The following is a 12,641-nucleotide window of genomic DNA, read 5'->3' as shown; positions in this document are numbered from 1 at the left end:
CCGCATCCTGCCCGCGGCGCGTTCCATAACACCAACCACGCTCAGTATACACGGGGCAGGGTGGTTGAGAAGATTCAGGATCTATCCGATTATCACCACCCTCATCAGCCATCTCCTGTTCGTCCGGAAGAGCACTCGCTGCCGGACTAAGTTCTTTTTTTTTCTTTTTTTATAGAAAAACTTTCATCATCCACCTCCAGCTCACCCTAGTCAGCTGCAGACCCCTCTCAATGAGATCGGCGAGCTCCATCTGGGAACCCCATGAACGCAAGTCGCCGCTCTGCTTTTTTTTTTTTTAGCACGAGCCGGACCTGAGCCGCGAGGTCCAGACGAGAGCGGAGCTTTCTCAAAGAAAAACGCTCACAATTTGCACAGGCAGTTCCCTCTTCCTTCCCAGACAGAAAACGCACAGTTGCGTGTGTGTCACCTGGCATCAAATATCTTGAGCACGGGCCTGCACACTTCTGAAAGCACTCAGCCTTCTCAGTGCATTTCATAATTACCTGATTTTCAAGCGCTTACAGACAGAACAGTCCCTGAAGATGAAAAGATGATTATCATGTTTGCAAGGCACCCTTATATACTTCCAGGTCGCATGTTAATGATTCATGGGCTGTCGCCGGTAAATAGGATTGTCGTGATTTGATAGTAATTTCAGACACCTGTCCCGCCTGAGGCGTTCCCCTTAGCATCAATCGACACAGTGCGAGTTCCCTTTCGAAAGGGAACAAATGTTTAACAATATAACTTTTTATATTTTTTTAAATAGCAGATTCTAATGTTTTCTGGCATTTTGTGTTTATGTGTGCGTCCACAGGTTTGATTACCAGGAGCTGCTACACAACTCCAGTTTTTGCCTTGTTCCTCGAGGCAGGCGGCTTGGGTCCTTCCGCTTTCTAGAGGCCCTGCAGGTAGGTGACACTGAAGTTTGCCTGTCTAAAACACTTTCACAGCATGCTTCCTTTCATAACAGGTGTTTTTGATTGACTTGGATGTTTTTAGGGCTCAGCCATTTGGAGCCCTGAGGTTACACTACTCTGACGTAGGGGTTATTGATATTGACATTCTGTCATCTTTTCAAAAACACCCAGAGATTCTTATATTGAAGAGGAGAGGTGAAGGGAACTATTAATAAATCGCTCACTCGCTCTCTCTCTCTCTCTCTCTCTCTCTCTCTCTCTCTCTCTCTCTCTCTCTCTCTCTCTCTCTCTCTCTCTCTCTCTCTCTCTCTCTATATATATATATATATATATATATATATATATATATGTGTGTGTGTGTGTGGTTATTCATTAGTTGTTTTCTCAGTCTCTCCTCTGAGGTTAGTCAGGAGAATCAACTATGCAGCTGAAACTCCACTTCCATCACTTCTTTTGTTTATATTAGGAAAAAAATACAGTTCAGTGCCTCTACCACATAACATTTGTGCATTATATTATATGTTAATGTTCCCAATACCAATTAAGCAACTATTCTAATCTAAGTTTGAGAAGATGAGCTGTTTTGTGAACAGTAAAGTTTGTTAAAAGTGGCATATAAGCCAGTAACACCTATGAGTAGTCATGCCGAAAGGATGAGATGAAACTTCAGCTCAATATCTTAATATCTGACTGCTAGAATGCAGAAGTTGTCAATGCCACACATGGAGGATTCTAAGATTAACAGAGAGTTTGCATAATACATAATGCTATTAATATTATTAATTAATATTATTAATTATTAATAGTAACTTGGAACATTATTAATTTTCCAGTATTTTTTTGGAATGATATACTGTATGGTATAGATATTCATATACATACCGATCACTTTTAAAACATATATTTTAAAATGTGAATTTACTGTCTTTGATGTCACATGATCTTTCAGAAATCCTATAAAATGCTGATCTGATGCTCTAGAAACTGATTTGATGCTTTTATTATCCTCACAACTGAAAATTATTTTGCTGAATAAAATTTTGTGGAAACCTTAATACCTAAAATCAGGAACTTTGATGAATAGAAATTTAAAAAAAAAACAGCATTTATTTCAAATAGATGTTTTGTAAAAAAAAATATATAGAGTTTTAATTTAAATGTTAGACCAATAGACATAGTAATGAAAGGTTATTTTCCAACAAAAAAAAACTTTGGTAGTACCATTACGCTTTGTGGTTCTTTTTATCTTGATTCATATATATTATTATAACAATATGTAAAATGTAGGTGACTGCAGCTACATATTTGCCCCAGATAAATGGTGTGTAAATAAAAAAAACTTATAATTATGACGGTCACTTTATGAGAAATAGTCCATAGTCCATCCTCTAATAAGTACAGAGTTGCATAAAATCAGAAAGTGGAATAATAATAATAAAAAAAGTGTCCATTTGCTTTCAGTGAAGACTCTTTTCAGTCCCATCTTTAGCCTGTCAAAACCGATATTTGTCAGTCAGGGAGGTAAACACAGGGTGTTTGAATTTCCTCCGTATTTTTCACATCTCTCCAGCAGTTGAGTGAGGCAGTGGCTCCCTGCGTTGTGCTCTCTGATGGGAGCACTTTGATAAGAGACATCAAAAGGCTTTTAGATGCTGGTGCATGTGGGGCAGTCCTTGTGTTGTCAACCATCCCGATTAAACAAAGAAAAAAAAAAAACATGGAGTGAGAGAAGGCATGTGTGTGTGTGTGTGTGTGATGGAAGGTGTCTGTGTGAAAGGTCAGGTGGGATTACCAAAGCGGTGGTCTCTGCCTCACTCCTGATATCTGGCACAAAACTCCTTAAGTCTTCCATATGACTGTCACCTTTGAATGCTGGACGGTCAGGTGCAGTCATGAATTTAAAGGATCTTCTCACCCAAACCTAAACCTGCAGACTACCTGCCTCCTTGAATGTCAATTATACAAATCTATAATGTTATTGGTTCATAAACAGTTTTTGTTTTGTTAGGTTTTAGAGTCTTATAGGGGCTGTTTACACGACACCGTTTTCAACTAAAAACGAAAAACCTTTTATGCGTTTTGGCCGTTCGTTTACACGACAACGCCGCTTTGGGTGCCTGAAAACGCAAACTTTAGAAAACGTCTCGGTTACGTATGTAACCCTTGTTCCCTGAGAGGGAATGAGACGCTGCGTCAAACGCTGTGGGAACGCCCCTGCGTTGTGCGTCATGAAGCACGTATGGAATCAGCCCAATGGAGAGACGGAACGTCATAGGCGGGTGACGTCATCGACCAGGAAACTATAAAGCACCCCAAAAACACAAGCGCATCAGCTTCTGATAGGCCTGAAGGAAGCGCTAACGGGAGTGCCGGGAGTATGGCAGAACGACGCAGCGTCTCGTTCCCTCTCAGGGAACTAGGGTTACATACGTAACCGAGACGTTCCCTTTCAAGGGAACTTCGAGCTGCGTCAAACGCTGTGGGAACGCGAATACCCACATCGCCATAGGAGCAAGTGACCGTCATGTGAGATCTAGCGCACAGCGGACGAGAGCACCTGTAACCCAGGGGTAGAGCTTAAGTCTAAATCATAGAACTTAATAAACGTATGCGGTGAAGACCATGCAGTCGCATCACAAACATCATTCAGGGAAACTCCTCACAATAAAGCTTTGGATGCAGCCATACTCCTAGTAGAGCGGGCTCGTACAGCCAAAGGTGAAGGCTGACCAGCCGACTCATAAGCAAGTGAGACAGCCTCGACCACCCACTTGCTCATTCTCTGTTTAGACGCAGGACACCCTTTCCTGGGTGGTCCGAAACATACAAATAAATGTTCTGATTTCCTCCACAGGACAGCTCTGTGGACATAAGCGTCTAACGCCCTCACTGGGCAGAGCAAATTAAGTTTCTCCTGGTCTGACGACAGAAATGGAGGAGGACAGAAAGCCTGCAGAACTGTAGGTCTAACAACATTAGTAGGGACCTTAGGAACATAACCTGGCCTAGGGTATAGAAAAGCCTTAACCATACCAGGCGAAAATTCCAGGCACGAACTGCTGGCCTCAGCCTCAAAGTGCCACGAAGGAAACGAGTTATAAGCGGGTGTCTCCCAAGAGAAACTCCACTGAAAGGGACGTGGTAAGCAGCCAGTGCCGCCACATACACCTTTAGTGTGGAGGGGGATAACCCTGTGGAGAAACGCTCCTGCAGGAATTCCAGCACTGCACCCACTGGGCAGTTAACTGGGTCCTACAGGTGTTCTCCATACCAAGAAGTGAAAAGTTTTCACTTCAAAGGCATATAGCTTCCTCGTGGATGGAGCTCTGGAGTGAAGGATGGTCTCAACAACCTCGGTTGAGAGACCGGAATCTAAGAGCTGGGCCCCCTCAGAGGCCAAGCCCACAGTTTCCATAACTCTGGGCGGGGGTAAAATATCATGCCGCCCGCCTGAGAGAGTAGATCCCTCCTGACCGGGAGCTCTAAAGGAGACCCGTCCAGGAGAGAAACCAGGTCCGCAAACCACACTCGGGCCGGCCAGAACGGGGCTACTAATAGTAGGCTGACCCTGTCCCGGCGAACCCTCTCCAGAACTCCTGGTAGCAGAGCAATCGGGGGAAAAGCGTACAGACGTGACCTCGGCCACGGCTGCACCATAGCGTCCAACCCCAGAGGGGCTGGATGACTGATAGAGAACCACAAACGACAGTGCGATATCTCCTTGGAAGCGAATAGGTCCGCCTCGGCGCGACCGAAACTCAACCAAAGGAGCTCCACCACCTCGGGGGTGGAGTCTCCATTCCCCCGGCCTCGGCCCCTGCCTCGACAGGGAGTCCGCTACCACATTCAAATACCCAGGAAGATACATTGCTCTCAGTGATAGTAACTTCCCTAGGGACCACAGGAGGACCTGACGGGCCAACTTGTAAAGCCGGCGAGACCGCAGGCCCCCCTGACGATTTATATAAGAGACCACCGACGTGTTGTCTGACTGAACTAGCACATGATGACCTCTCAGGTCTGCTAGGAAGTGTTTCAGAGCCTGAAACACTCCCAACATCTCTAGACAATTTATATGCCATGATAGATGGTCCTGCCACAGACCTTGGGCTGGACGACCACTCATGACCGCCCCCCACCCTGTGAGGGAAGCATCCGTCGTTAGCTTTACGCGATGACAAAAAGCCCCCAGCACAGGATCTTTGGATAGGAACCAAGTTTCTTTCCACAAGACCAGAGCACGAAGGCAGCGCCGCGTGACTTTGATCGTGCGAAGTGGATTTCCCCTCGGGGAGAATCCCTTCGTCCTGAGCCACCACCGCAGCGGTCTCATGTACAACAGGCCAAGGTATAACGTTGGACACTGCTGCCATCAAACCCAACAGTTTCTGAAACTGCTTTACAGTGAGTAGCTGGCCTAGCTTTACTGTTTCAAGGCTGAAGAATCGAAGCGATGCGGGTGACCTAATCCCAAACAACGCCCAGAAAAGTGGTCTCCAGGGAAGGAGATAAACACTTTTCTTCGCGTTCAGCCTCAACCCCAACTTCCTGATATGCCCAAGGACGACATCTCGATGTCAAACCGCCATCTGCTCCGTAAAGTACGGGGAGATAGCTAGACCGAACGGAAGAACCCTATATTGGAATGCCTCGCCCCCGAAGGCAAACCTCAGGAACTTCCTGTGTTGTGGAAGTATGGAAATGTGGAAGTAAGCGTCCTTTAGATCTATCGTGACAAACCAGCCCTCGGACCTGATTTGTGACACGACCTGCTTGATAGTGAGCATCCTGAATTGAGCTTCCCTACTGAGCGATTTTATAGGCGCAAATCTAAAATTGGACGCAACCCCCCATCCTACTTTGGAACGATGAAATATCGGCTGTAATAACCTAGCTCCAAACTGGGAGGAGGAACCCGTTCTATAGCCCCCTTTTGAAGGAGCGTTTTCACCTCTTGTTCCATTACCAGAGCCTGCTCGGGGCCCACACTATGGGCAGAACCCCTCTGAGTTTCGGTGGACGACACCTAAATTGGATCGCATAACCTCTTACTACTGTCTGCAGGACCCACTGAGATATTCTTGGAAGGCTTTTCCACTCTGCCAAACAAATTCTACTAAGGGTACCAGTCTCTCGAGACTGGTCTCTGGTGTAATTTGAGCAGCAAACACAGCGCCCTGTAACGGCGCACCGGCAGGGAACAACTGGTTTGACCGCTCTGAGACCCTCCTCAGAGGGAGCGAGCGTCCCTCGGGAAAGCACTCGCTGGGACCGTCTACGCCCCGGCATGAAGGCAGGGTTGGCAGAACGGGCCCCTGAGGGCACTCAGGAAGAATGGGCACCGTAAAAAGAGGTGAACACCTTTCTCCCTTGATGGGGACCACCCTCAGTGTCAGAGGAGGCGAGGGTCCCTTGGGAAAGCGCTCGCCGGGACCGTCTGCGCCCCGGCATGAAGGCGGGGTTGGCAGAACGGGCCCCTGAGGGCACCGAGGAAGAATAGGCACCTTAAAAAGAGGTGAACACCTTTCTCCCTCGGTGGGGACCGCCCTCAGCATAGCCAATATAACTGTCCTCAAATCAGTTCTATTGCTTTTTTTTTTTTTTTTATATATATATTATATTATATTTATTTTTCCAAAAGCTTTGGCTGAGAGTGCCACGTCTGGTCCCACTGTCCAGCAGGGGGAGGGAGCGCGAAACGCGATACTCTACTTTGCTGCATTCCTATGCGATGAGCTCGTGGACGGCCGGGGCTGCTCCCGCCCAGCAGCCCCGTGGACGTGAACTTTTAATGGAAGAAACCTTTTAAAAGCTGCTGCCTGCTTCTTTTCTCCCTGAAATTATCAATGACAGTATTAACTAAGTCACTGAATAACCCCGCAGGGGAGAGAGGATCATCTAAAAGAAAGCTTTCTCTTTCTGTTTCATATTGGAAAAAATAATTTTACCATAAATCGGCAGCCTGACGCAGTTCTCGAACCACGTCAGTACTGCCTCCTCACTCACGCTCACGTCCTTTAGCAAATCAGCCTGCTATGCCTGCAATATAGACATTGCAGACACGACGCAGCCTGACCTGCCGCCGAATACACATTACAAAGCCGAAATATTTCATAATGGCTTTGAAGGTAATCCCGGTGCTTTAAATGACAATGCAGCCTCGGAAGAGAGATAGCTCGCAAGCGTCTCTTCTACCCGCGGCAAAGTGCCGTCTTTTCTTTTAAAAAAAATCACAAAAAAAAACCTAGCCCCCGCTAAATCTGAATATGTGAATGATAGGGGGCTAAAATTATATCAGAAGCCGGCTTCTTCCATAATCTCGACACCTCAGTATGGAGATCATGAAAAAACCGGCAATCACCGGCATGGAGGTTGCACACGGTAAGGGAGAAATCTTTCATCTAACTTAGATTTAATAACAGACTCCTGCCTAGCCACTGGCCACTCGATGCTTAGTTTTGATACAGCTCGAGTGAGAACCTCCATGAGCTCTTCGCTTTCGGGAGTGTGAGGTGGCGAGTCCTCCACATCTCCCTCGTCAATACTGCTATTTTTGTCTCCTAGTTTTTATAACTAACGTTAGATAGTTGCAGTACTGGTGCCTCAACCCGGGCGGAGGAAACCGCAGAGCGTGCTTCCAAACCGGGCTGAGACACTGGATCTAACAGGTAAAGGCAGAGATAAGGCAGAGCCCATCTCTAACCCCGCTGAAAGATCCATTTGCGATCCCCATGATAAGCGTCGCCGCTCAGCCTCGGCAGAAGCGGGACTCGAACCGCGGGGAGCGCGCACCGAGCACTCTCCTTAAAGAGCGCCCGGCGGGAGCGGAGCGTCCATAAAGGCAGATGCTCGCAATGCTCGCAGCCAGCCCCCTCGAGAGCTGACTGGACATGCTGCACTCCCAAACAAACAACACAAAGAACGCGTGTATCCCCTCCCGTTAGATAGCGCGAGCAGGGAGGAACACACTTCTTAAATGCCGTTCGCTCGCCATAGTCTCTCATACAAAATTGTTTGTGTGGTGTAAATGTGATAACTCCTGCCTAGCAAATACTAAAGACAGACACAGCGTTTACACTCAGACAGATTCACATATAGCGCGACTGAAGGCACAGAAGCTGATGCGCTTGTGTTTTTGGGGTGCTTTATAGTTTCCTGGTCGATGACGTCACCCGCCTATGATGTTCCGTCTCTCCATTGGGCTGATTCCATACTTGCTTCATGACGCACAACGCAGGGGCGTTCCCACAGCGTTTGACGCAGCTCGAAGTTCCCTTGAAAGGGAACGGGTTTCAAACTGCAAGTTTTTGAAAATCAGGTGTAAACTAAAAAAAAACGTGAATCTCTGAAGACGATAACGTCACGCACATGCGTATTACGTGTTCAGTCTATAGTGTTTCATCGCCATCTAATGGCCTGGCAGCAGAATCCACCGTTTTCTGTCGTTTTCGCGGATCTGTGTGAATGGGGATCATTTTTACAATGGTGTCGTCTGTACGCGGAAAACTCAAAGGAAAAGCTTCTCCGTTTTAAGCATATCGTTGTCGTGTAAATGTACCCTTAGATATGGCTCTAATGTTACTACATCATTCTAAAGGAATTACTAATTATTTTGATCAGTATTCTAAAGTGAATAAGTGTTATATACTCAAGTGTTACCAAATCCATCTGAAGGAATTACTATCCGAAATCTCACAAAAAAACTCAAAAGCTTTAGTCATTACTAAGGAGTTTTCATGTGTTTCACTTTAGAATACTGATCCAAATAATTAGTGATTCCTTTAGAAGAATATTGTAATATTAGAGTCATTACTATCCAATACTTTACATAAACCTCAAAAGCTTACAATGATTTCAGTCATTGCATGCTTTTCACTTTAGAATACTGTGAAATGGTGGTTATTGGTTAGCTCAGGGGTTTTCAAACTTTTTGGAGTGAGAGACCTCTTATAGGGTAGAACATTTTCCAAGGACCCCCTCATAATTATAACAGTGATTAAACCCAAAGTTAATGTGGGAGAGAGTAATGAACATAATAGGCTTGATTTATTGGTGCAAACGGTCACCATTGTAAATCTGCTTTTTAACAATAGGTTACAGCTCAATTTTATTAGGCCTATTTCCCGTATTTTCCAGAAAATTAGTCGAACCTGGTCAAACTTGCATAGTTGAGAGAAAAACATAGATAAGTTGCATCTGTATATAAGTCGCATATTATTATTAGATTCAGAAATAATCTAAAAAACTGGTAAATAAAATGAAACGTTAACAAACTCTAAACACTGTTTAGACAAACGTTTATTTTTCTTCCCCTCACTCTAAATCCTTTAAATGTAATGGTAGACTTATTCAGAACAGAGCAGAGAAAAAAAGAGAAAAATATATGTATAAAATAAAAATAAATTATTTAAAAATCGAAACTGAAACTGAACCCTGCAGTGGGTTCACGTACCTCTCATTCAGCATGAATAATTTCCATGAATGAGTCGTTTGTTAGTCGCGATGTATCATTTGGTTGCTAAACTATTATTTAAAGAAGGCTTTGTACTTCTCTCGTGTCCCAATATCCACTCAAAATAGCATTCTTCACACACTCACAAATGTGTTTGGAATAACAACACGGCATGCTCACGCTGAACGACACAGACTACATATCTTCTGCTTACAGAACATTTCGGAAACAAAACGTCCATTGCCATATCTTCAGCTCTGGCGGCTTCCACAGTGCTTGATAAACAGTGATATGAACAGTAATGATGGCATCAGTTTTACCGTATCAATTGCAGCCATAAATATATTTGCTTTCGCAGCACAGAAAACAGTGTCTTCTCGACTAGCCGACAACACGAACCAAATTCTTCCAGGCCTCAGCAACGTCAAAGTAGACGTTGTTCACGGGCAGCCAATGAGGACCATAGGCTGGCATTATGCAGATTTGTTAGGTTCATGCAGGAAGTATGGCTGGAATTACTGATAACCCAAGGGGGTAATCCATCAGCCGGAAACTGAAGCTTCCCTGGGGGCCGCCATTGGTTAAGCAGACCATCACCTGCTGTTAGCGTTCCATTGACTACCATTCATTTTGGTGTCACTTTGACAGTGAATAACTTTCCATCTGAGGCGTTTAAAGACTCCATTTGTCCATTGTTTATTTCTAAAGAAACACTACATTGTATAAAATGCTCCATTACCTTGTATCTTACGTTATGGCCCCGTAGAAGCAGTTTTTTGTAAAAATAGTCTAGCGATTGCATCATAACACGCGACTCTCTGTCGCACAGTAGAGAAATAACCGTATAGACAGGAGGAGAAGCTCATGACAATCGGGGGGACGTGGAGGCATAACGTCTGATAAAGTCAAGGGAGAAGCCCATAAAGAGTCATAAAGTTGCTCCTGCTGCTGCTCATGAACAGCTAATACTCACACTCTCCGTCTCTGTGAGATTCGGAAGGGAATGATTCAGATTCCTCTTGGCACAGCTACTAGAAGACGTACAACCGTCAGACGGGTTGCTCACGTCACATCTACGTCGTCAAGCTCAGTTTGGTTTGAGTCTGCGCAGTCGCTCAGCCATCAGGAAGTGAGTGCTTCTAATTGACTTCACTTTTCTCCGTTGAAGTCTATGGGGTCTCTGTGTCCATTTCTTTGACTGTCTATGGGAATTACTGATAACTCGTTTAGGTAAGGTAAAAGGAAAGCCGAAAATGCATAATATGGGCACTTTGAATTTAATATATATAAATATATATATATATATATATATATATATATATATATATTTCATAGTTAGTTCTTGCAATCTAGTTAACTAATGTTAACAAATTGGAACCTTATGGTAAAATGTTGCCGAATTTAGAATTCCTGAACATTTTAGAATTTAGAAGCTATTGGCAAATATAAAAAAAAGTCCACAGAGAAAATGACATTGTTTCAAGGTGTCAGTGTACATTTTGACAACAGTTCATCGATTGAAATGAACACTGGTGAAAGTGTTGTACAGTTGTTGGTGGCAGTTGTGTAAAGGGGTGAGGATTTGATATGTGTGTGTGTGTGTGTGTGTGTGTTTCACAGGCGGCCTGTATTCCTGTGCTGCTGAGTAACGGATGGGAGCTGCCCTTCTCAGAGGTCATTGACTGGAGTAAAGCCGCTATCATTGGAGATGAGAGATTATTGCTGCAGGTACACACACACTCACACACACACACGCTGCAGGTACACACACATACATATTCACATCACACCATCAGTGCAGAATTCCCCCAAGACACTCCACAAACACATCGCCATAGTCTTCTTTATACTAATGTGATCTACTAATGTGATCACACAGTAATGAGAAAACACTACTATATTACTATCCATTTAAAATCCTCCATCATTCCTCTTAACAGCAGACTGAAACAGCTGACCTGCTTTGCCCCACATCTAAAGTGACCACTCACTGCACTGGGAGCTTTAGTTAAATCTTGCTCAAATTCTCAATCGGATCTATTAATCCGGACGTTTTAAATGTTATTTAGGGGTGATCGTATCACACTTTTCCCCTGAGCTTTTAATTACTGTAATCAAGCCAATTCACTATTTCCCCCAAATTACAGAAGAAAAAAATTGCCTTCAGGGACAACTGATATCTTCATATTTTTGCATGACACAATTGATGAGGTCTCTTCTAACGTTTAAAAATATCTGATTTTAAGATTTTGCTGGTATAACATACAGTGCAGTACAGAATAGTAATAAATGACATTTTAGGCTTGCACACACACACACAAATTCAAATACAGACATTTCACCAATTACTGTAATGTTTTATTTCATATTAATATTAATAGGACAGAATATGAACTTTTTTATTCCAGGGACCCCAACATTTGATATATAAAGGCGGCTATATACAGTATTTTCATGTATAATGTCCAGCTTATACACTTTAACAAAACATATTAAGCACCATATTAAAGACAACTTGTTTCCATAATTAAATAACGTTGTATGGTCACTGTTCTAAGGCCAAAGCAAATTATTACAATATTATTTAGAGAATATTTACTTTGCATTGATTTAACACTGTATCTTTTCTATCTGCTATTAATGTTATTGAAAAACCTTTTTTTTTTAAACAGAATTTTTCATTCATTCCTTATTCTGTTAAAATAATAAGGCTGTGAATAAAATAAAATAATTGTGTTTAATATAATGGTTTTTAGTTGCTAATCCCTCTCTTAACTCTAAACCTAACCTTAACCATTTCTCAAAAATATATATAATGAAGCAAAACGTAAAAGGCAGAGTCTATTTATTGTAATAAAAATAATTTATTCAAAAAATGGCAACAAGTAGCCCGAATGGCATTGCATTTGAAGTGCTCTCTGGTGGTATGCAATAGTTTTGTGTGAGAATTTTAGTTGTTAAAGGGATACTTCACCTGAATGTGTATTTAATATTGGTCATTTCAGCCCGTTCTCATCCTTTGGCGTCATGCATGTGACGCTTTGGACATTTCGTTGAAATCTTACGCACATGGCATCCTTTAGCATCAATATGAGACGCAGAACCCAAGGCGTCATACAGGTGAGGCTCGTCTAAATCCAAAGCACATGGCATCGTTTAGCGTGAATATGAGACGCAGATCCCAAGGCGTCATAACCGTACGTACCCTACCCCAGACCTAAACCTACCCATAACAGTGCGTGTTATATTGACGCTAAAGGATGCCATGT

The 12,641-nt window shown here is 43.6% G+C and overlaps 1 protein-coding gene across 2 annotated transcripts in view; it reads left to right on the top strand.

Annotated features, from left to right (window-relative positions):
• LOC130096027 (exostosin-1) overlaps window positions 1-12,641 on the top strand; it is a 410,859-nt gene that overhangs the window by 313,174 nt on the left and 85,044 nt on the right. For both annotated transcript variants that reach the window (XM_056262651.1, XM_056262649.1), the window contains exons 3-4: window positions 818-911; window positions 10,993-11,100. In XM_056262651.1, coding sequence (XP_056118626.1) covers window positions 818-911; window positions 10,993-11,100 — 202 coding nt within the window. The remainder of the gene's footprint in view (window positions 1-817; window positions 912-10,992; window positions 11,101-12,641) is intronic.

This window comes from Rhinichthys klamathensis, unplaced genomic scaffold (genome assembly GCF_029890125.1).
Source record: "Rhinichthys klamathensis goyatoka isolate OS25496 unplaced genomic scaffold, OSU_Roscu_1.1 h1tg000196l_1, whole genome shotgun sequence".
NCBI lineage: Eukaryota > Metazoa > Chordata > Actinopteri > Cypriniformes > Leuciscidae > Rhinichthys > Rhinichthys klamathensis.
Note: the sequence above shows the minus strand (reverse complement) of the source record. Positions and strands in the feature narration are given on the sequence as shown.